The following is a 24,383-nucleotide window of genomic DNA, read 5'->3' on the forward strand; positions in this document are numbered from 1 at the left end:
TTATACTGTGGTAACAAACAACTCCTATATCTTAGTGCCTTACAACAAGGGTTTATTATTTGCTCACACACACAAACCTAGACACAAAATGAAAACATCCTCAGATTTTCACATGCATGGATAAGTATATGAGCGTGCCAGTATGTTCACAATCATGAATCAAATAAAAACTCTGGCAGATGAACATATGAACTCACACAGAACCCTATTTAGAGACTGATCAGCTTAGATTGTACAACCCTGTTTTCATAAGAGACATTAAAAGGCCCTGGGATCCAAGAAAGTAAAGGATGGAGGTACAAGAATATCCATCCTCAGTCAAGGAATTGCCCCATATAAAAAAACGGGTCTGAAAGTTTATATAAGCGCCTACAGGCTTTAAAAAAGACAGTAAGAATTTTGGACATTAAGCAATTTGCAAATGCATACATAGGCAGTATTTTAGTGAGTTCTCCCTCTCTGGGCTTCTAGCTCAAGGGGGAGATGCACCCCAGGTGTCCATCAGGCAGAGAAACGGAGCTGGCCGGTGCAGGTCCAAGAGAGGGGTTAGGAGGCTGAAGTCCTCTATCTCCAGCAGGAGCTGTAGACAAAAAGAAAGGGGTCAGGGTCCGGTCACATCCATTTCCCCTCCCGGCTCTCCCCTCTTTTTTGTTCCACCCAATCAAGGCTTTGTCACCTGAACTGTATTGCACAGAGCTCTTCCTTGCTGGTTTGCCCATCTCAAGTCCTGCCTCCTCCAAACCCTCCATCACAGCCACCACATTTCTTTTTGTCAAGCCCAGCGTCTCTGAATATGCTCCTCCCTAGTTCAGACATTCCCTGGCTCCTCATCAACCACAGTTGCTGATCTAACCACCTAAGCCTGGCATGCCAGACCTTCGTGACTGGTAGCCTCTCCACCCTCATCCCCTCTGTTCCAGCAGTTCCCTCAGGGTGGCTGCTTAACTCACACTCCATACCGAATGCACCATTTTGGTCTGGTCGTGCCCAGCCTACCCTCTCAGCCTCCTCAGGTGTCTATCTCGCCTCCAATCCTTCCTCCCCAGGCTCGTCAGTGAGATACAGCCACAAAACACGACTTGTGAAGGCATCCGAGCTCCACCTTGAGACTGGAAGCTCCCTGAAGGCAGGAACAAGATCTCCTTCTGGACTAGGCTCTTACCACCTATGTATGTCCTTCCCAGGTCACAGCAGACTTCAGGGGTCTGGATAGAAAGCCCTGGGCTGGGAGTCAGGAGACCTGGTTCTTCCACTTGATATGCTGCATGCCCTAGGTTAAGTCCCTGCTACTCTTAGGGACTTGGTTTCCTTATTTCTTGACATCAGGGCACTGCACATTTGCTGTTGAGCACAATGCACGATGAACCGATGATTCACTGAACAACCATCTACTGCCACTTCAAGAGTCAGACTGAGGAGCTTGGCTGCCTGGGCCCAAAGAGGTTCAACCCCCAACCCCCCTCCAACTCTGACTTCCCAGTCAGGCCCTGCTTAACACAACCGCCTCCCATTTCCCAACTATCCCCAACCCCCCATGTTCTCCTTTCAAAGACCAGGCTACCTGGTGCAACACAGAGCTGGAGCACGGAGATGGAGCCAGAAGGGGCCTGGGATGATTCTCTCAGAGCCAGCAGAGACTCGGCCGCTTCCAGTTTTTGCTGCCACTCTGAGGAGGCAGCAACTGAGGCCTGGTCGGAAGCTTTGGGAGCCTGCAAAGCAAAGGATGTGAGAGAATGGGAGCTGGGAACCCACACCTGCCCCGTGCCCCTTCACTCCCCAGCCACCCTGAGGCCTTCTGCTCTTTTCCTTCACTAAGCTTGGCCCCTGCCAGGGTTCTGGACCCCACAATTTCCCCAGAATCCATGGCTGCAGTAGAAGGGGGTTAAGGGTGGCACAGGGCTGGAGGATCAGAGTTGAGCATCTAGGAACAAGGAAAGGAGAGGCCAGGGGATTTATCCCTCTGGCAGGCACATACTACCAGTACAGAGAGAGGAGCAAGGATTTTGCAATATCTGCATGTGGGAGTCTGGATGCCAGCTGGCCATTAATCGTTGTGGCTTCGACAAGTCCGTTCCCCTGCTCGGACTGTCTTCTTTTCTGTATCTTATTTTTCTGTATCTTTCCTGAGACACTAATTCCTCCCAGCTTTTTCAAAACTCCCAAGGCAACAGTAATGATTATGGGAAGTCAGAGGTGTCTGTGTTTTAATCTGCAAGGCACCTGGAGTGACGTGATTACTGTCCCTGTCCAAGGACTGGTTCTTGCCTCCATATTCCCCAATCAAGTTCCCCAAGACACTTGAAGGGCCAGCTTGGCTCATCTCCAGGAACTTTTCTCTGGCCGTTATTAGACTCTCGCCTGGGTGAGATGGTGGGCCTCACCATCATGGCCCCCCTTCTCAGCAGGAGCTTCTATCCCATCGATTTGTTTCATGTGGAATAACAGCCTCCAGTTGTCCAAGGCCTGCTATGTGGCAGGCCTTGTGCTAGTCCTCTTGTCAATGTTATAGGTGTAGAATATTGTCCCCTCTCAGTACACTGATAGGAAAATAGAGGCTCAGAGATGTAAAGTTACTTGTCCAAAGTCTCACAAATTGGAAACGGCAAAGCTGGGAGAGCTCTGTCGTTGCCCCATAGTCTGAGATGCCACCTCCTCCTCCTCCTCCTCCTCCTCCTCCTCCTGCTCCTCTTCCACTTGCACCACACTGCCTCCACTTCCTCTTTCTTGCTCCCATGGCTTTAACAAGAAGTTTGGGCACTGAACAACAAAATATACAACTAGCTCCATGGTCCTTCTCTACTCACCTGCTGGGCAGGGCAGGGGCTCTGTGTGACTTCCTGGAAAGAAAAATTGTTAGTTGCTTCTTCAAGGGTGCTGGAGTCCAGGATAGAGACAAAGATTCCGAGACCAGACCGATCAGCAGAACTCCTTGGGAGCTTGCCTGCAGGAGCAGAGAGCACAGGTTGGAGTCCTTCCTCCCCAGGCTCATCAGTGAGATACAGCCGCAAAACACAACTTGTGAAGGCATCCGAGCTCCACCTTGAGACTGGAAGCTCCCTGAAGGCAGGAACAAGATCTCCTTCTGGACTAGGCTCTTACCACCTATGTATGTCCTTCCCAGGTCACAGCAGACTTCAGGGGTCTGGATAGAAAGCCCTGGGCTGGGAGTCAGGAGACCTGGTTCTTCCACTTGATATGCTGCATGCCCTAGGTTAAGTCCCTGCTACTCTTAGGGACTTGGTTTCCTTATTTCTTGACATCAGGGCACTGCACATTTGCTGTTGAGCACAATGCACGATGAACCGATGATTCACTGAACAACCATCTACTGCCACTTCAAGAGTCAGACTGAGGAGCTTGGCTGCCTGGGCCCAAAGAGGTTCAACCCCCAACCCCCCTCCAACTCTGACTTCCCAGTCAGGCCCTGCTTAACACAACCGCCTCCCATTTCCCAACTATCCCCAACCCCCCATGTTCTCCTTTCAAAGACCAGGCTACCTGGTGCAACACAGAGCTGGAGCACGGAGATGGAGCCAGAAGGGGCCTGGGATGATTCTCTCAGAGCCAGCAGAGACTCGGCCGCTTCCAGTTTTTGCTGCCACTCTGAGGAGGCAGCAACTGAGGCCTGGTCGGAAGCTTTGGGAGCCTGCAAAGCAAAGGATGTGAGAGAATGGGAGCTGGGAACCCACACCTGCCCCGTGCCCCTTCACTCCCCAGCCACCCTGAGGCCTTCTGCTCTTTTCCTTCACTAAGCTTGGCCCCTGCCAGGGTTCTGGACCCCACAATTTCCCCAGAATCCATGGCTGCAGTAGAAGGGGGTTAAGGGTGGCACAGGGCTGGAGGATCAGAGTTGAGCATCTAGGAACAAGGAAAGGAGAGGCCAGGGGATTTATCCCTCTGGCAGGCACATACTACCAGTACAGAGAGAGGAGCAAGGATTTTGCAATATCTGCATGTGGGAGTCTGGATGCCAGCTGGCCATTAATCGTTGTGGCTTCGACAAGTCCGTTCCCCTGCTCGGACTGTCTTCTTTTCTGTATCTTATTTTTCTGTATCTTTCCTGAGACACTAATTCCTCCCAGCTTTTTCAAAACTCCCAAGGCAACAGTAATGATTATGGGAAGTCAGAGGTGTCTGTGTTTTAATCTGCAAGGCACCTGGAGTGACGTGATTACTGTCCCTGTCCAAGGACTGGTTCTTGCCTCCATATTCCCCAATCAAGTTCCCCAAGGCACTTGAAGGGCCAGCTTGGCTCATCTCCAGGAACTTTTCTCTGGCCGTTATTAGACTCTCGCCTGGGTGAGATGGTGGGCCTCACCATCATGGCCCCCCTTCTCAGCAGGAGCTTCTATCCCATCGATTTGTTTCATGTGGAATAACAGCCTCCAGTTGTCCAAGGCCTGCTATGTGGCAGGCCTTGTGCTAGTCCTCTTGTCAATGTTATAGGTGTAGAATATTGTCCCCTCTCAGTACACTGATAGGAAAATAGAGGCTCAGAGATGTAAAGTTACTTGTCCAAAGTCTCACAAATTGGAAACGGCAAAGCTGGGAGAGCTCTGTCGTTGCCCCATAGTCTGAGATGCCACCTCCTCCTCCTCCTCCTCCTCCTCCTCCTCCTCCTCCTCCTGCTCCTCTTCCACTTGCACCACACTGCCTCCACTTCCTCTTTCTTGCTCCCATGGCTTTAACAAGAAGTTTGGGCACTGAACAACAAAATATACAACTAGCTCCATGGTCCTTCTCTACTCACCTGCTGGGCAGGGCAGGGGCTCTGTGTGACTTCCTGGAAAGAAAAATTGTTAGTTGCTTCTTCAAGGGTGCTGGAGTCCAGGATAGAGACAAAGATTCCGAGACCAGACCGATCAGCAGAACTCCTTGGGAGCTTGCCTGCAGGAGCAGAGAGCACAGGTTGGAGTCCTTCCTCCCCAGGCTCATCAGTGAGATACAGCCGCAAAACACGACTTGTGAAGGCATCCGAGCTCCACCTTGAGACTGGAAGCTCCCTGAAGGCAGGAACAAGATCTCCTTCTGGACTAGGCTCTTACCACCTATGTATGTCCTTCCCAGGTCACAGCAGACTTCAGGGGTCTGGATAGAAAGCCCTGGGCTGGGAGTCAGGAGACCTGGTTCTTCCACTTGATATGCTGCATGCCCTAGGTTAAGTCCCTGCTACTCTTAGGGACTTGGTTTCCTTATTTCTTGACATCAGGGCACTGCACATTTGCTGTTGAGCACAATGCACGATGAACCGATGATTCACTGAACAACCATCTACTGCCACTTCAAGAGTCAGACTGAGGAGCTTGGCTGCCTGGGCCCAAAGAGGTTCAACCCCCAACCCCCCTCCAACTCTGACTTCCCAGTCAGGCCCTGCTTAACACAACCGCCTCCCATTTCCCAACTATCCCCAACCCCCCATGTTCTCCTTTCAAAGACCAGGCTACCTGGTGCAACACAGAGCTGGAGCACGGAGATGGAGCCAGAAGGGGCCTGGGATGATTCTCTCAGAGCCAGCAGAGACTCGGCCGCTTCCAGTTTTTGCTGCCACTCTGAGGAGGCAGCAACTGAGGCCTGGTCGGAAGCTTTGGGAGCCTGCAAAGCAAAGGATGTGAGAGAATGGGAGCTGGGAACCCACACCTGCCCCGTGCCCCTTCACTCCCCAGCCACCCTGAGGCCTTCTGCTCTTTTCCTTCACTAAGCTTGGCCCCTGCCAGGGTTCTGGACCCCACAATTTCCCCAGAATCCATGGCTGCAGTAGAAGGGGGTTAAGGGTGGCACAGGGCTGGAGGATCAGAGTTGAGCATCTAGGAACAAGGAAAGGAGAGGCCAGGGGATTTATCCCTCTGGCAGGCACATACTACCAGTACAGAGAGAGGAGCAAGGATTTTGCAATATCTGCATGTGGGAGTCTGGATGCCAGCTGGCCATTAATCGTTGTGGCTTCGACAAGTCCGTTCCCCTGCTTGGACTGTCTTCTTTTCTGTATCTTTTTTTTCTGTATCTTTCCTGAGACACTAATTCCTCCCAGCTTTTTCAAAACTCCCAAGGCAACAGTAAAGATTATGGGAAGTCAGAGGTGTCTGTGTTTTAATCTGCAAGGCACCTAGAGTGACGTGATTACTGTCCCTGTCCAAGGACTGGTTCTTGCCTCCATATTCCCCAGTCAAGTTCCCCAAGGCACTTGAAGGGCCAGCTTGGCTCATCTCCAGGAACTTTTCTCTGGCTGTTATTAGACTCTCTCCTGGGTGAGATGGTGGGCCTCACCATCATGGCCCCCCTTCTCAGCAGGAGCTTCTATCCCATCGACTTGTTTCATGTGGAATAACAGCCTCCAGTTGTCCAAGGCCTGCTATGTGGCAGGCCTTGTGCTAGTCCTCTTGTCAATGTTATAGGTGTAGAATATTGTCCCCTCTCAGTACACTGATAGGAAAATAGAGGCTCAGAGATGTAAAGTTACTTGTCCAAAGTCTCACAAATTGGAAACGGCAAAGCTGGGAGAGCTCTGTCGTTGCCCCATAGTCTGAGATGCCACCTCCTCCTCCTCCTCCTCCTCCTCCTCCTCCTCCTCCTCCTGCTCCTCTTCCACTTGCACCACACTGCCTCCACTTCCTCTTTCTTGCTCCCATGGCTTTAACAAGAAGTTTGGGCACTGAACAACAAAATATACAACTAGCTCCATGGTCCTTCTCTACTCACCTGCTGGGCAGGGCAGGGGCTCTGTGTGACTTCTTGGAAAGAGAAATTGTTAGTTGCTTCTTCAAGGGTGCTGGAGTCCAGGATAGAGACAAAGATTCCGAGACCAGACCGATCAGCAGAACTCCTTGGGAGCTTGCCTGCAGGAGGAGACAGCACAGGTTGGAGTCCTTCCTCCCCAGGCTCATCAGTGAGATACAGCCGCAAAACACGACTTGTGAAGGCATCCGAGCTCCACCTTGAGACTGGAAGCTCCCTGAAGGCAGGAACAAGATCTCCTTCTGGACTAGGCTCTTACCACCTATGTATGTCCTTCCCAGGTCACAGCAGACTTCAGGGGTCTGGATAGAAAGCCCTGGGTTGGGAGTCAGGAGACCTGGTTATTCCACTTGATATGCTGCATGCCCTAGGGTAAGTCCCTGCTACTCTTAGGGACTTGGTTTCCTTATTTCTTGACATCAGGGCACTGCACATTTGCTGTTGAGCACAATGCACGATGAACCGATGATTCACTGAACAACCATCTACTGCCACTTCAAGAGTCAGACTGAGGAGCTTGGCTTCCTGGGCCCAAAGAGGTTCAACCCCCAACCCCCCTCCAACTCTGACTTCCCAGTCAGGCCCTGCTTAACACAACCGCCTCCCATTTCCCAACTATCCCCAACCCCCCATGTTCTCCTTTCAAAGACCAGGCTACCTGGTGCAACACAGAGCTGGAGCACGGAGATGGAGCCAGAAGGGGCCTGGGATGATTCTCTCAGAGCCAGCAGAGACTCGGCCGCTTCCAGTTTTTGCTGCCACTCTGAGGAGGCAGCAACTGAGGCCTGGTCGGAAGCTTTGGGAGCCTGCAAAGCAAAGGATGTGAGAGAATGGGAGCTGGGAACCCACACCTGCCCCGTGCCCCTTCACTCCCCAGCCACCCTGAGGCCTTCTGCTCTTTTCCTTCACTAAGCTTGGCCCCTGCCAGGGTTCTGGACCCCACAATTTCCCCAGAATCCATGGCTGCAGTAGAAGGGGGTTAAGGGTGGCACAGGGCTGGAGGATCAGAGTTGAGCATCTAGGAACAAGGAAAGGAGAGGCCAGGGGATTTATCCCTCTGGCAGGCACATACTACCAGTAGAGAGAGAGGAGCAAGGATTTTGCAATATCTGCATGTGGGAGTCTGGATGCCGGCTGGCCATTAATCGTTGTGGCTTCGACAAGTCCATTCCCCTCCTTGGACTGTCTTCTTTTCTGTATCTTTTTTTTTCTGTATCTTTCCTGAGACACTAATTCCTCCCAGCTTTTTCAAAACTCCCAAGGCAACAGTAAAGATTATGGGAAGTCAGAGGTGTCTGTGTTTTAATCTGCAAGGCACCTAGAGTGACGTGATTACTGTCCCTGTCCAAGGACTGGTTCTTGCCTCCATATTCCCCAGTCAAGTTCCCCAAGGCACTTGAAGGGCCAGCTTGGCTCATCTCCAGGAACTTTTCTCTGGCTGTTATTAGACTCTCGCCTGGGTGAGATGTTGGGCCTCACCATCATGGCCCCCCTTCTCAGCAGGAACTTCTATCCCATAGATTTGTTTCATGTGGAATAACAGCCTCCAGTTGTCCAAGGCCTGCTATGTGGCAGGCCTTGTGCTAGTCCTCTTGTCAATGTTATAGGTGTAGAATATTGTCCCCTCTCAGTACACTGATAGGAAAATAGAGGCTCAGAGATGTAAAGTTACTTGTCCAAGGTCTCACAAATTGGAAACGGCAAAGCTGGGAGAGCTCTGTCGTTGCCCCATAGTCTGAGATGCCACCTTCTCCTCCTCCTCCTCCTGCTCCTCCTCCACTTGCACCGCACTGCCTCCACTTCTTCTTTCTTGCTCCCATGGCTTTAACAAGAAGTTTGGGCATGCAATAACAAAATATACAACTAGCTCCGTGGTCCTTCTCACTCTACTCACCTGCTGGGCACGGCACGGGGTCTGTGTGACTTCCTGGAAAGAGAAATTGTTAGTTGCTTCTTCAAGGGTGCTGGAGTCCAGGATAGAGAGAAAGATTCCGAGACCAGACTGATCAGCAGAGCTCCTTGGGAGCTTGCCTGCAGGAGCAGAGAGCACAGGTTGGAGTCAGGGACCAAGCCGGCCATGGAAAGGAGATGTGGGCATGTTTTAGGACAAGGATAGGAGCCCAGGATGTCAGAGTTGCGAAGACCTTGAAGACCAGATAGTCCTACTCTTCATTTTGGGACTGGGGACTATGAGACCCAGAGAGAAGTATTTTTTTCCCCAGGGTCATATGGCAAGTTTCAGTAGGGTTAGAGATGGTACCCAGGTCTTCAGGACACCGGAAGTGGTCTGGGCAGTGGCTGAGGTGGAAGCTTCCCACACTGTTCCCAGACTCCTCCCCAGGGGTTGCACAGGGGTGGGCCTCAAGCTGATGTTCTCCTTCCCAACTGTGAGAGACTGGGGACTGCTTAGGTGAGCCTTTCCCCCTGACCATCCCCCCGACCGTACCTCCCTCCCAATCTGAGGCCTCATCCCACTGTGGACCTTTTTGACCGCACAGCCCCCCACTCCGATCTCTCCAGCCCACCAACACTTGGTAGATAATATTGATGAGGTTTTATAGTTGGGGAAGCTAAGGCCCAAGGAGTAACTTGCCCAAAGCCACATCGAAATTGGGTGGTAGGACTGGTGACAGAACTACTCATGCTCTCTACACCCAAACTCAGACCCCCTCCCTGGCCAGAGATACTCACTGGGGACTCCTGCTTGAATGGCCAACTTGATGACATGGCTGTGAGCTTTGGGAGAGGTGGTCCCACTCTTTATCAGTCCTTCAGTCAGGTGTCTCTTTTGGCGTGGCCCCTGCTCCGACTTCAAGGCACTCTCAGCAGGCAAGATGCTGCAGTGTTCCCTAAAGTGGGGGATTGCAGGTCTAAAGTCAGTCACCTTTAGAGGAGGCCCACTCCCCTCCCCTTGTCAGACACCATACTCACGAGAAGAGGGCACACTTGTGACACTCGCAGACCTCGAAGAGGCAGAAGTGCTCCTGGTCCTTGATTTGGTCAGTGGTGCCGTGGTTGTGGCAGCGGGAACAGCGACATCTAGCTCTTCTGGGGCCAAGTTCAATCCCCCATGGGGCTCCGGTCTCAAGTCCAGTGTTGGAGTCGGGGGTTCCGCAGGGCACAGCAGGCATTTCATAGGGATCCATGGCTCTAGAGCAAGGAGTGGAGGTCAGGGTGGCCACGTGATCCCCTACCCACAACGTACTTCCTCTGCCCTTGGAAAACCCCATCTGAGGTGGCTGGATTCTTCTCCACCCAGCTCACCGCTGAAATGAGATTGTACCCTCCCTTCTTACTTTGTGTAGCCTCCTTCCCAGGGAGCTCCACTCATGCATAGGCAGGTTCCAAGAAACTCTGGGCATGGGTCCTGTATACTATCAATCCAGTTACTAGTCCCTCTGCCTACCTTCACTCCACATAGACACCCTTTTCAGGCATGCACATGCACTCTCGTGCCCCCTTCGACAATTACTACTTCCCTTTCTTATGTATCATCTTGTACTCTGCTATGTCCAGCTATTATTCCTGGCATCCACTTCCACAATTGTCTTCCTAACCTCCTGCATTCATTCACTCCCTACTCATGATTCTATGCCCCTCTGCATTCAATTCTATTATTAGTCTCCTGTATGCCCTACATTCAATCTTCCTCTCACCTTCCATTCCGAGTTTTTTATCTTGCACCCTGTCGAAATCTTAATTATTCTCTTGCTCCCTCTTTAAACTGACACCCCTTTGCATCTCATGAAATCATATCATTCTGCTGGATCTCAAGCCCCTGTTTCAATCATTATTTTCATTCATTCCCTCAATTATTTATCAAGTAGATGTTTGTTGATCCCCCCTATTGAATGCCAGACCCTGATCTAGTCAACAGCCAACTCCTCACTATACTAATTGTTCTCTTGCACCAAAACACCCTCTCAGCTTTCATGCAAACCCGTGCATTCCCTCCACAGCCTCCCAACAATCTTCCATGCTCCTCTCCAAGCTTCAGCAATTATGCTTGGGCTTTCCTGGTGGCGCAGTGGTTGAGAGTCTGCCTGCTGATGCAGGGGACACGGGTTCATGCCCTGGTCCGGGAAGATCCCACATGCCGCGGAGCAGCTGGGCCCGTGAGCCATGGCCGCTGAGACTGCGTGTCCGGAGCCTGTGCTCCGCAATGGGAGAGGCCACAACAGTGAGAGGCCCACGTACCGCAAAAACAAAACAAAACAAAACAAAACAAAACATAAACACACACACAAAAAAAACTACAACAATTATGCTGTTATGCTTGAGCACACCTTCCCCTCCAGAGTGCACCACCTCCTCTCAGGCTGCAGGACCATTCCCTGCCACACCCACCTCAGAATCAAAAGGAGGGGCATAAGCCCTGCCCCAGGGGCCAGAGGCCAGGGTTCAGGAGGCCTTAGCGAGGGGTCATAGCACAGGGGTTCAGCGAAGGGGGCGGGGCTGGGTGAGGAGTAGGACGTGAGGGTGGCGGTGGGGTGGGGTGGAACATGAGGTACCAGGCTGAGGTGGAGGAGAGGAGAAGGGGTTGGGGATCCATAGCAGGAGAGAGGGAGGAAAGAGGAGTAGTGGAGAATGAGGGTCCTATTCCTGATGCCAGTCTGCGGTTACCCCAGCCTCCACCACGTCAGAATCAATCTGCTGCGACAGTGGACCTGAAGGAAGACTCAGCTCTTGCTCCCTTTCCCGCTCTGCCTTCAAAGGTCAATGAGCTTCCAGCTCTGCCTTTCACTTCCCACTGCTATGGCCAGCGACCAATGAGCTTCATGCTCATTCAAAGGTCGCTGACCAAAGTCCCCCCCGATTCGTCGCTTCCCTCCCCGTTCTCCTCACGCTGGCTTTATTGGGTGGCCGGCCGTTTAACTCCGGGAGTGAAGTAGAGCTCTGTGCTTTCCAAACCTTGTTGGATGTGAAATATTGTACACGCATGCCTTTTAAACACACGTCCTTGGTATTCTGTAACTTACTTTTACAAAATTCAGCGTGTGTTTCTAAGGTCGCTCCGTATTCCTATGTCAGGGATTCTCAGGCAGGGGTTCTTAATTCACAGTCAGATTTTGCAGCCCCAGGGAACATTTGGCACTGTCTGGAGTCATTTTGGTCTTTATTCGTGTGTCTCTGTTTCTGAATTCCCTGTTCTGTTCCACAGATAAATTGGTCTATTCCTGTGCCAGTACTACACTGTGTTAATTTTTATCTCTTGGTAAGACATCTTGATCTCTGGTAGGACAAGTCTTCACACCTTATTCATCATCTCCAGGCATATCTTCACTATTCTTCGCCTTTTGCCCTTCCTAAACTCCAAAATATAAATGTTAGGATCAGCATGACATGTTTCCTGAAAACTCATTTGCGGTAGATTTGGATTGCATTTTCATTGAATCTGTGGATCAGTTAAGGGAGAATTGGCTATCTTTATGATATTCAGCTTTCCTAGTCACCAACATGGGATGGCTCTCTATTTTTGTGGGTCTTCTTTAACGTTGGAATCTCTCAGCTTAGTATTCAGCTTTAACTTTTGTACGTTCAGATCTTGTACATCCTTTATTGCATTTATCCCAAGAACTCTAGAATGCTGTTGCTCTGGTGCTTGATATCTGGTTAAAATGACATTTTCTATCTGTATCTGATTTATAGAATTCCAATTGGCTTTTTAAAATATACATTGATCTCGGGGGCTTCTCTGGTGGCACAGTGGTTGGGAGTCCGCCTGCTGGTGCAGGGGACACGGGTTTGTGCCCCGGTCCAGGAGGATCCCACATGCCGCGGAGCGGCTGGGCCTGTGGGCCATGTCCGCTGGGCCGGCGCGTCCAGAGCCTGTGCTCCGCGGCGGGAGAGGCCACAGCAGTGGGAGGCCCACATACCGCACAGACACAGACATACACTATATATATATATATATATATATATATATATATATATCTCAATGTCAGCCACTATGGTAAACTCTGTGATATCTAATCTTGTGCCTATAAGTGGTGCACAGTTTTCTGTGAATCTGTGAGTAACAGAAGTAAGGTAATCAACTTACAGGTTTCTTACTGGCTGGCTAGGACATCCTCTACAGGGTCAAATAGAGATGGCAAAACTGGACATCTTTGGGTTATTCCTAATATTAAACAGAATGATGCCAACATTTCCATATTAAAATGGGCTTGCTGTGTTTCATTGTTTGCTTTAATTCTTCAATTCTTTCTTTCTTTCTGTTTCTCCTTTCTTTCTTTCTTTCTCTCCTTCCTTCTCTCTTTTGTTTCTTCCGTTCTCTCTCTCTTTTCTCATTCTTTCTTTACCTTTATCAGATTAAGGAACATCCCTTGTACTTCTAGCTTAATAAGATTCTCTTAAAAATCATGAATAGATATAGGATTATACTTTTTTGGCCTCCATTGAAATGATCAAGACTCTAATCATTTAATCTGTTAACACAGTGAGGGTTATTTATAAGATTTTTTTCAAAATCTTTAGTGAATTACACATCTTAGTGAGTTTCCAAAAACTAAACATAAGCATCCAGTTAGCACCTGGAGCAAACAGCAGAATGTACTGGCAACACACAAACCTCTCTCATCCTCCCTTCCATCTATAGTTTTTCTAATGTTAAACCAGATTTGCTCTCCTAGGATAGATGTAACTTATGGTGTATCATGTTACGTGTACAGTGGTGGGTTCAGTTTGCTAAAGTTTTGCTTAGAATTTTTTGCATCTTCTGTTCACGAGGAAGATTGACTTGATGTTTCTCTCCTCATAGCATCTTTGCTGGTTCCAGGGTCAAGGATTTCTGGTCTCATAGACTAAGTTGGGCAAAAGTCCCTCTTTGCTATCCTCTGGCAGTGTTCATATAAGATTAGGATTATGTGTCTTGAAACTATTTATTTATTTTTAACATCTTTATTGGACTATAATTGCATTACAATGTTGTGTTAATTTCTGCTGTATAACAAAGTGAATCAGCTATATGTATACATATATCCCCATATCCCCTCCCTCTTGCATCTCCCTCACCACCTCCTATACGACCCCTCTAGTTGGTCACAAAGCACCGAGCTAATCTCCCTGTGCTATGCAGTCGATTCCCACTAGCTATCTAGTTTATATTTGGTAGTGTAAATATGTCCATGCCACTCTCTTACTTGTTTTTCTCTTTCTCACTTACTTCACTCTGTATGACAGACTCTAGGTCCATCTACCTCAATACAAATGACTCAATTTCATTTCTTTTTCTGGCTGAGTAATACTCCGTAGAATATATGTACCACAACATTTTTATCCATTCATCTGTTGATGGACAGTTAGGCTGCTTCCATGTCCTAGCTATTGTAAATAAAGCTGCAACAAACATTGTGGTATATGACTCTTTTTTTTTTAACATCTTTAGTGGCGTATAATTGCTTTAAAAGGGTGTGTTAGTTTATGCTTTGTAACAAAGTGAATCAGTTATACATATACATATGTCCCCATATCTCTGCCCTCTTGCATCATCCTCTGTCCCACCTTCCCTATCCCATCCCTATGGGTGGTCACAAAGCACCGAGCTGATCTCCCTGTGCTATGCGGCTGCTTCCCACTAGCTATCAAGTTTACATTTGATAATGTATATAGGTCAATTGTACTCTCTCAACTCGCCCCAGCTTATGCTTGCCCCTTCCTGGGTCCTGAAGTCCATTCTATACGTCAGCGTCTTTATCCCGGTCCTGTCCCTAGTTCTTCAGAACCATTTTTCTTTTTATTAGATTCAATATATATGTGTTAGCATACGGAATTTGTTTTTCTCTTTCTCACTTACTTCATGCTGCATGACAGACTCCAGGTCCATCTACCTCAATACAAATGACTCAATTTCGTTTCTTTTTATGGCTAAGTAATATTCCATTGTATATATGTGTCACAAGTTTTTTATCCATTCATCTGTTGATGGACACTTAGGCTCCTTCCATGTTCTGGCTAGTGTAAATAGAACTTCAATGAACATTGTGGTATATGACTCTTTCTTTTTTATTTTTAACATCTTTAATGGAGTATAATTGCTTTACAAGTGTTTGTTAGTTTATGCTTTATAACAAAGTGAATCAGTTATATATATATATATACGTCCCCATATCTCTGCCCTCTTGCATAACCCTCCCTCCCACCCTCCCTATCCCGGCCCTTTAGGTGGTCACAAAGCACCGAGCTGATCTCCCTGTGTTATGCGGTTGCTTCCCACTAGCAATCGGTTTTATATTTGGTAGTTTATATATGTACATGCCACTCTATTTCTTTGTCCTAGCTTACCCTTCCATCTCGCTGTGTCCTCAAGTCCATTCTCTAGTAGGTCTGCGTCTTTATTCCTGTCCAGCCCCTAGGTTCTTCAGGACCATTTTTTTTTAGATTCCATATACATGTGTTAGCATATGGCATTTGTTTTTCTCTTTCTCACTTACTTCACTCTGTGTGACAGACCGTAGGTCCATCTACCTCAATACAAATGACTCAGTTTCGTTTCTTTTTATGGATGAGTAATATTCCATTGTATGTATGTGTCACAAGTATTTTATCCATTCACCTGTTGATGGACACTTAGGCTGCTTCCATGTCCTGGCTATTGGAAATAGAGCTGAAATGAACATTGTGGTACATGACTCTTTTTTAAAAAAAAATCTTTAGTGGAGTGTAATAGCTTTACAAGGGTTTGTGAATTTACTCTTTATAACAAAGTGAATCAGTTATACATATACATATGTCCCCATATCTCTGCTCTCTTGCATCTCCCTCCCTCCCAGCCTCCCTATCCCAGCCCTCTAGTTGGTCACAAAGCAGCGAGCTGATCTCACTGTGCTATGCGGCTGCTTCGACTAGCTATCTAGTACATATTTGGTATGTATATACGTCAATGGTACTCTCTCACCTCGCCCCAGCTTACTCTTGTCCCTCCCTGGGTCCTGAAGTGCATTCTCTACGTGTGCATCTTTATCCCGGTCCTGTCCCTAGTTCTTCAGAGCCATTTTTGCTTTTTTTAGATTTCATATATATGTGTTAGCGTATGTTATTTTTTCTCCTCTGTCTGACATACTTCATTCTGTATGACAAACTCTAGGTCCATCCACCTCACTACAAATAACGTAATTTCATTTCTTTTTAGCACTGAGCAATATTCCATGGTACATAGGTGCCAGATGTTCTTTATCTATGTAACTGTCCATGGACAGTTGGGATACTTCCATATCTGGGCTATTGTACAGAGAGCTGCAATGAACATTGTGGTACATGACTCTTTCTTTTTCTTTTTTCTTTTTTAACATCTTTAGTGGACTATAATTGCTTTAAAAGGGTGTGTTACTTTATGCTTTATAACAAAGTGAATTAGTTATACATATATATATGTCCCCATATCTCTGCACTCTTGCATCTCCCTCCCTCCAACCTTCCTTTTCCCAGTCCTCTAGGTAGTCAGAAAGCACCGAGCTGATCTCCCTGTGCTATGCGGTTGCTTCCCACTGGCAATGGGTTTCACATTTGGTAGTGTATATATGTACATGCCACTCTCTTACTTTGTCCCAGCTTACAGTTCCCTCTCCCTGTGTCCTCAAGTCGATTGTCTAGTAGGTCTGCGTCTTTATTCCTGTGCAGCCTCTATGTTCTTCAGGACCATTTTTTTTTTAGATTCCATATATATATATTAGCCTACAGTATTTGTTTTTCTCTTTCTCAGTTACTTCACTGTGTATGACAGACTGTAAGTCCATCTGTCTCAATACAAATGACTCAATTTTGTTCATTTTAATGTCTGAGTAATATTCCATTGTACATATGTGCCACAACTTTTTTATCCATTCATCTGCTGATGGACACTTACGTTGCTTCCATCTCCTGTATTTTGTAAATAGAGGTGCAGTGAACATTATTGTACATGACTCTTTGTGAATTATGGTTTTCTCAGGGTATACAACAAGTAGTCGGATTGCTGTGTCGTATGGTAGTTCTATTTTTGGTTCTTTAAGGAACCTCCTTAGTGGGTGTATCAATTTACTTTCCCAGCAACAGTGCAAGAAGGTTCCCTTTTCTCCACACCTGCTCCAGCATTTATTGTTTGTAGATATTTTAATCATGGCCCTTCTGACAGGTGTGAGGTGATACCTCATTGTAATTTTGATTTGCATTTCTCTCATGATTAGTGATGTTGTGCATTCTTTAATGTGTTTGTTGGTAATCTGTTTATCTTCTTTGGAAAAATGCCTATTTAGGTCTTCTGCCCATTTTTGGGTTGGGTTGTTTGTTTTTTGTCATATTGAGCTGCATGAGCTGCTTGTAAATTTTGGAGATTAATCCTTTCTCAGTTGCTTCATTTGAAAATATTTTCTCCTAATCGAAGCATTGTCTTCTCATCCGGGTTATGGTTTCCTTTGCTGTGCAAAAGCATTTAAGTTTCATTAGTTCCCATTTGTTTATTTTTGTTTTCATATCCATTTCTCTAGGATGGGGGGTCAAAAAGGAACTTGCTGTGATTTATGTCATAGAGTGTTCTGCCTATGTTTTCCTCTAAGAGTTTTATGGTGTCTAGCCTTACATTTAAGTTTTTAATCCATTTTGAGTTTATTTTTGTGTATGGTGTTAGGAAGTGTTCTAATTTCATGCTTTTACGTGTAGCTCTCGGGTTTTCCCAGCACCACTTTTTAAAGAGGCTGTCTTTTCTCCATTGTATATTCTGGCCTCTTTTATCAAAAATAGGTTGACCATAGGTGTGTAGGTTTCTCTCTGGGCTTTCTATCTTGTTCCATTGATCTCTATTTCTGTTTTTGTGCCAGTACCATACTACCTTGATTTCTGTTGCTCTGTAGTATATTCTGAAGTCCAGCAGCCTGATTCTTCCAGCTCCATTTTTGTTTCTCAAGATTGCTTTGGCTATTCGGGGTCTTTTGTGTTTCCATAGAAATTGTGAAAATTTTTGTTCTACTTCTGTGAAAAATGCCATTGGTAGTTTGATAGCTTTTGCATTAAATCTGTAGATTGTTTTGGGTAGTATAGTCATTTTTGCAATGTTGATTCTTCCAATCCAAGTACATGGTATATCTCTCCATCTGTTTGTATTGTGCTTAATTACTTTCGTCAGTGTCTTATAGTTTTCTGCATACAGTTCGTTTTTCTCCTCAGGTAGGTTTATTCCTATGTATTTTATTCTTTTTGTTGCAATGGTAAGTGAGAGTGTTTCCTTAATTTCTTTTTCAGATTTTTCATCGTTATTGTATAGAAATGTAAGAGATCTCTCTGCATTAATACTGTATCCTGCTGCTTTACCAAATTCATTGATTAGCTCTACTAGTATTCTGGTAGCATCTTTAGGATTCTGTATGTATAGTATGTCATCTGCAAACAGTGATAGTTTTTCTTCTTTTCCAATTTGGATTCCTCTGATTTCTTTTTCTTCTCTGATTGCCATGGCCCAAACTTCCAAAACTATGTTTAATAAGAGTGGTGTGGGTGGGCAGTCTTTTCTTGCACCTGATCTTAGAGGAAATGGTTTCGGTTTTTCACCATTGAGAACAATGTTGGCTGTGGGTTTGTCAAAAATGGCCATTATCATGTTGAGGTATGTTCCCTCTATGCCTACTTTCTGGAGAGTTTTTATCATAAATTGGTGTTGAATTTTGTGAAAAGCTTTTTCTGCATGTATTGAGATCTTCATATGGTTTTTCTCCTTCAATTTGTTAATATGGTATATCACATTGATTGATTTGCGTATGTTGAAGAATCCTTGCATTCCTGGGTAAACCCCACTTGATCATGGTGCATGATCCTTTTAATGTGCCTTTGGATTCTGTTTGTTAGTATTTTTTTGAGGATTTTTGCATCTATGTTCATCAGTGATATTGCCCTCTACTTTTCTTTTTTTTGTGACATCTTTGTCTGGCTTTGGTATCAGGGTGATGGTGACCTTGTATAATGAGTTTGTGAGTGGTCCTCCCTCTGCTATAGTATGGAAGAGTTTGAGAATCATAGGTGTTAGCTCCTCTCTAAATGTTTCATAGAATGACACTTTTTATTAAGACTTGACCATTAAACAGCTAGGATGCTTGTTTTATTTACTTAAAAAATTGTACTGTGGGTGATGTCACACATATACACTTAGAGTTTGTACACAAACTTAAAATCTCCAGCTTCATGGCAGTAGATTGGTGGTCCTGGAACATGAGCTTGAATCAGAATCACCCAGAGGGTTTGCTAAAGCACAGATTGCTGAGCTCCACATCTATAGTCTCAGATTAAAAATTCTGGTGTGAGACAAAGAATTTCCTTTTCTGACTAGCTCCCTGGTGATGCAGATGCTGCTGGAAGGGAACTGCACTTTGAGAACCATTGTACAAGTGAGAAGAGCAAAGGAGCCTCCAATTATCCATCACCCAACTGCAACCATCAATAACTCATAGCCAATCTCAATTCACATATATCTTCTCCCCTACCCCTCTCCCAGATTATTTTCAGGAAAACATCAGAACTCATCTTATTTTATTGGGAACTATTTCAACGCATGGCTCTAAAATATGAGCAATTCATTTTCCTCAACTTTTCATTTTGAAAACGCACCAGGTTTAAGAGTGAACATTCTTTTACTCAGAGTCTTATTATCCCATTGCTTTCTCTCTCTTTTTTTCTTCTTTGTTGCTTAATCACTTAACAGTTCCAAACATTTTATCCAATTACTTCAGAATGTATCTCCTAAGTAATAGGATATTCTCCTGTCTAACCACAGTACTATTATCAGGTCGAAGGGATTTACCAATGACATGATAATGTTATCAAAGTCCATGTACAGTCCATATTCAAATTTCCCCAATTGTCCCAATAATATCCTTTTGAGGACCAACAGTTCTATCAAGTATCATACATTGCATTCAACTGTCATGTCTCTTTAGTATCCTGTGGTCCCGAACATTCCCTCAGCTTAAATCTTCCATGACAATGACATTTTCCAAGAGCCTCAGCTTCTTTGCTTGTAAAGTGTCCGCAATATGTGTTTGCCTGATATTTTCCTCTTGTTTAGATTTATGTCTTTAGGTTTAATATTCTTGGCAAGAATAAGCAGTCTGTGGCATTATATTTTGATACCATGTGGATATCCTGTTCTCCAAAATCATTCTCAGCTCTTGGCCTTAATTTTCTTTCAGGGTTCTGGGTCCGGTTTGATTATATTACTTTGGTGGTTGAAACCGTGGTGATTCTCTATTTCTAGCATTCCTTTCTATTTTTGTTAGTGGGCTATTTTGCTGTAAAGATGAGCATCCCACCCTCCCAAGACCCTCCCTTATTGTTGTCGCTGCGTATTGCTGTGTTTGCAGCAACAAAAAAGATGAAAACCTGTTTATTTGTTGTGTTCAAAGAAATATGAAGAAAACAAAGTGAACAATATTAAGAGAAACGTAAGCAATTATAAGATGAATTTGACAAGAATTTCCTCTAACAGTGCAAACAGAATGGCAAAATCTGTTGCCTGAAATTGGAAGTAACTGTTCAGCAACAACTAAAAACAGTTGTTAACAATTATTAAGAGAACCTGAGGTTATAAATTTGGCCAGCTATAAAGTAGCTTGGATCTTGGGCATGCCCACACACACACATGCACTCTCTCTCTCACACACAGACATTGTAAATGGAGATATAGTAAAAATAAATAAATAAATAAATAAATACAGTATTATTACAGTTACCGAATGTACGCTAGAGAATAGCAAAACCATATGCAACATTTTATGGAAAGCACAAGATCTGCAACTAAGACCATATAATATAGCAAGTTTACACCAATATGAAAGAGTAATTGATTCAAAACATGAAAAAAAATTCAAATACCTTATTTTTCAAATACCTTCTCATGAGTCATGAGACATGAAACCTTGGCCAATTAATACTTTAGGTTTTCTCCAAGGACTTTCCAATTTGCATAGATATGACTGTATCCTACAAATCTGAACTTGTGGCGTAACGTCCAGGGAATCATTTCTATCACTTAGAAAAGAATTTGAGCAAATCACACATACACAAAAAATTCCCCCAATGTAGTGTCTGTATGAAGGACAGCAATCCAGCTCTAATGTCAGAAATCAAATTTCACAGATGTTTTAAATCAAGGGTCTGATTTTTCTCTTATTTTTCTTTCCAATGTATGATACATATGGAGAACATAGGTACTTAGGTTTCTAAAGTAGACTATGTCATGAATATAGTTATTGAAGTCATTCAGTAAATGCAGTGAATCATTGTAGGTTTATTTTGTCAGTCTCACTAGAGGTTTGTAACTTTTACTGATCTTTTCAAAGAACCAGATATTTGTTTCATTGATTTTCTCTATTGTTTTTCTGTTTTCAATTTCATTGATTACTGGACTTATCTTTAGTACCCCCTTTCTTCGGTTTGTTTTGGATTTATTTTGCTCTTCTTCTTCTAGCTTCCTGAGGTGAGAACTTAGATTACTGACTTGATGCTTTTCCTTTTCCTTAAGGTACGCCCTTAATGATGTAAATTTCCCTTCCAGAAACGCTTTAGCTTCATCCCACACATTTGGATATGTTTTGTAATCATTTCCATTCAGTTCAATTCACTTCGTGATGTGCTGGATCAAGTGGACTCCTTACCACTGAGTGGTAGTGAAAGTCCTGAAATCATCCCAGGAGGGAGGGGGAGGGGTTCTGTCTTACTACCTAGTGGAGGTATATATAATTCCAGAATCTCCACGTGATTGGTTTCCACTGACTTGTGGGGCACGGGCAGGCTGGTCCCTGTTTCCTCCAGTACAATGTGAAATTCTTGGCTCCCCACTGGACCTTTGCTGGCTTGAGGGGTGTCAGGCCATAATCTGTTTTTTTTTAACCCCGTACTGTTTGGCTGGTGTAGAGCAGTTACAGTCAAAACCTTTTCTGACAACAAATACCGTATGCTAACACATACATATGGACTCTAAAAAAAAATGGGTCAGAAGAACCTAGGAGCAAGACGGGAATAAAGATGCAGACCTACTAGAGAATGGACTTGAGGATACGGGGAGGGGGAAGGGTAAGCTGGGACAAAGTGAGAGAGTGGCATGGACATATATACACTACCAAACGTAAAAGAGATAGGTAGTGGGAAGCAGCCACATAGCACAGTGAGATCAGCTCGGTGCTTTGTGACCACCTAGTGGGGTTGGATAGGGAGTATGGGAGGGAGGGACATGCAAGAAGGAAGAGATATGGGGACACATGTATATGTATAACTGATTGACTTTTTATAAAGCAGAAACTGACACACCAATGTAAAACAATTAGACTATAATAAAGATGTTAAAAAAAACAACCTTTCTGTCTTTCTGGCTTCCCTATTCCTGATCCTTATGCTAGAGAGAGCAGACATTTGTTTCGGCTGGGTTTCGTTATTGTTGCTGTTGTTGTTGTTATTGTTGTTGTCGTTGTTGTTTTGTCTGTGCCTTTTGGCATTTCTCTCCCTATCTGGCTTCAGCTCCAAGCCTGGGATATGCGATGCAGTAAGAAAACCCAGGGAACACACCACTGTGTCCTTCCTCTGGTTCTGAGATCCTTAGTTGTTCTGCCTTCTCCTACCCACACTGCAGAGTCTTATGATTATTTTATATATGGCCCCCAGTGTTTTAAGTTATATACGGGAGAAGAATAGGAAAATGCACATCCACTCTATTTTCCATGAAGCAGAATTGCCTATATGAATTTAATCATAAATTCTAATCCTTAGCATCGGTCTGAATTTAAAATTAAATTTAAATTCAATTTGAATCCAACTGAATTGTAGTTTAAATGAAAATTAGAATTAAATATACTGCCCAACAGAAGACAAGATCCAGCCTCATCCACCAGAACACAGGCACTAATCCCCTCCATCAGGAATCCTACACAACCCACTGAACCAACCTTAGCCACTGGGGACAGACACCAAAATCAATGGAAACAATTACTACTTCCCTTTCTTATGTATCATCTTGTACTCTGCTATGTCCAGCTATTATTCCTGGCATCCACTTCCACAATTGTCTTCCTAACCTCCTGCATTCATTCACTCCCTACTCATGATTCTATGCCCCTCTGCATTCAATTCTATTATTAGTCTCCTGTATGCCCTACATTCAATCTTCCTCTCACCTTCCATTCCGAGTTTTTTATCTTGCACCCCGTCGAAATCTTAATTATTTTATTATTTATTTAATTATTCTCTTGCTCCCTCTTTAAACTGACACCCCTTTGCATCTCATGAAATCATATCATTCTGCTGGATCTCAAGCCCCTGTTTCAATCATTATTTTCATTCATTCCCTCAATTATTTATCAAGTAGATGTTTGTTGATCCCCCCTATTGAATGCCAGACCCTGATCTAGTCAACAGCCAACTCCTCACTATACTAGTTGTTCTCTTGCACCAAAACACCCTCTCAGCTTTCATGCAAACCCGTGCATTCCCTCCACAGCCTCCCAACAATCTTCCATGCTCCTCTCCAAGCTTCAGCAATTATGCTTGGGCTTCCCTGGTGGCGCAGTGTGTGAGAGTCCGCCTGCCGATGCAGGGGACACGGGTTCGTGCCCCGGTCCGGGAAGATCCCACATGCTGCGGAGTGGCTGGGCCCGTGATCCATGGCCGCTGAGCCCGCGTGTCCGGAGCCTGTGCTCCGCAATGGGAGAGGCAACAACAGTGAGAGGCCCACGTACCGCAAAAAAAAAAAAAAAGAAAAAACACACAAAAAAACTACAACAATTATGCTGTTATGCTTGAGCACACCTTCCCATCCAGAGTGCACCACCTCCTCTCAGGCTGCCGGACCATTCCCTGCCACACCCACCTCAGAATCAAAAGGAGGGGCATAAGCCCTGCCCCAGGGACCAGAGGCCAGGGTTCAGGAGGCCTCAGTGAGGGGTCATAGCACAGGACTTCAGCCAAGGGGGTAGGGGTTGGGTGAGGAGTAGGACGCGGGGATGGGTGTGGGGCGGGCGGAACATGACATACCTGGCTGAGGTGGAGGAGAGGAGAAGGGGCTGGGGATCAATAGCAGGAGGGAGGGAGGAAAGAAGAGGTGTGGAGAATGATGGTCCTATTCCTGATGCCAGTCTGCGGTTACCCCAGCCTCCACCACGTCAGAATCAATCTGCTGGGACAGTGGACCTGAAGGAAGACTCAGCTCTTGCTCCCTTTCCCACTCTGCCTTCAAAGGTCAATGAGCTTCCAGCTCTGCCTTTCACTTCCCACTGCTATGGCCAGCGACCAATGAGCTTCATGCTCATTCAAAGGTCGCTGACCAAAGTCCCCCCCGATTCGTCGCTTCCCTCCCTGTTCTCCTCACGCTGGCTTTATTGGGTGGCCGGCGGTTTAACTCCGGGAGTGAAGTAGAGCTCTGTGCTTTCCAAACCTTGTTGGATGTGAAATATTGTACACGCATGCCTTTTAAACACACGTCCTTGGTATTCTGTAACTTACTTTTACAAAATTCAGCGTGTGTTTCTAAGGTCGCTCCGTATTCCTATGTCAGGGATTCTCAGGCAGGGGTTCTTAATTCACAGTCAGATTTTGCAGCCCCAGGGAACATTTGGCACTGTCTGGAGTCATTTTGGTCTTTATTCGTGTGTCTCTGTTTCTGAATTCCCTGTTCTGTTCCACAGATAAATTGGTCTATTCCT

The 24,383-nt window shown here is 45.6% G+C and overlaps 1 protein-coding gene across 1 annotated transcript; it reads right to left on the bottom strand.

Annotated features, from left to right (window-relative positions):
• Window positions 1–467: 467 nt before the first annotated feature.
• On the bottom strand, window positions 468–9,878 carry LOC132481642 (doublesex- and mab-3-related transcription factor 3a-like). Its single transcript, XM_060086480.1, has 5 exons — window positions 9,664–9,878; window positions 9,424–9,581; window positions 6,697–6,833; window positions 5,445–5,592; window positions 468–580 (listed from the first exon to the last, which is right to left on the bottom strand). The coding sequence occupies exons 1-5, from the start codon at window positions 9,876–9,878 to the stop codon at window positions 468–470; spliced, it is 771 nt and encodes a 256-aa protein (XP_059942463.1).
• Window positions 9,879–24,383: the final 14,505 nt, after the last annotated feature.

The sequence above is a fragment of the Mesoplodon densirostris genome, chromosome X (assembly GCF_025265405.1).
Source record: "Mesoplodon densirostris isolate mMesDen1 chromosome X, mMesDen1 primary haplotype, whole genome shotgun sequence".
NCBI lineage: Eukaryota > Metazoa > Chordata > Mammalia > Artiodactyla > Ziphiidae > Mesoplodon > Mesoplodon densirostris.

What these genes read in the sequence shown, in the direction of transcription:
- LOC132481642 (XM_060086480.1), bottom strand. Translation starts at nt 9,878, where the DNA reads ATGGATCCCTATGAAATGCCTGCTGTGCCCTGCGGAACCCCCGACTCC. An exon ending in CACAAGTGTGCCCTCTTCTC is followed by an intron (nt 9,582 to 9,663) that starts GTGAGTATGGTG and finishes CCCCCACTTTAG; the next exon opens with GGAACACTGCAGCATCTTGC. An exon ending in GCCCCTGCCCTGCCCAGCAG is followed by an intron (nt 5,593 to 6,696) that starts GTGAGTAGAGAA and finishes TTTGCTTTGCAG; the next exon opens with GCTCCCAAAGCTTCCGACCA.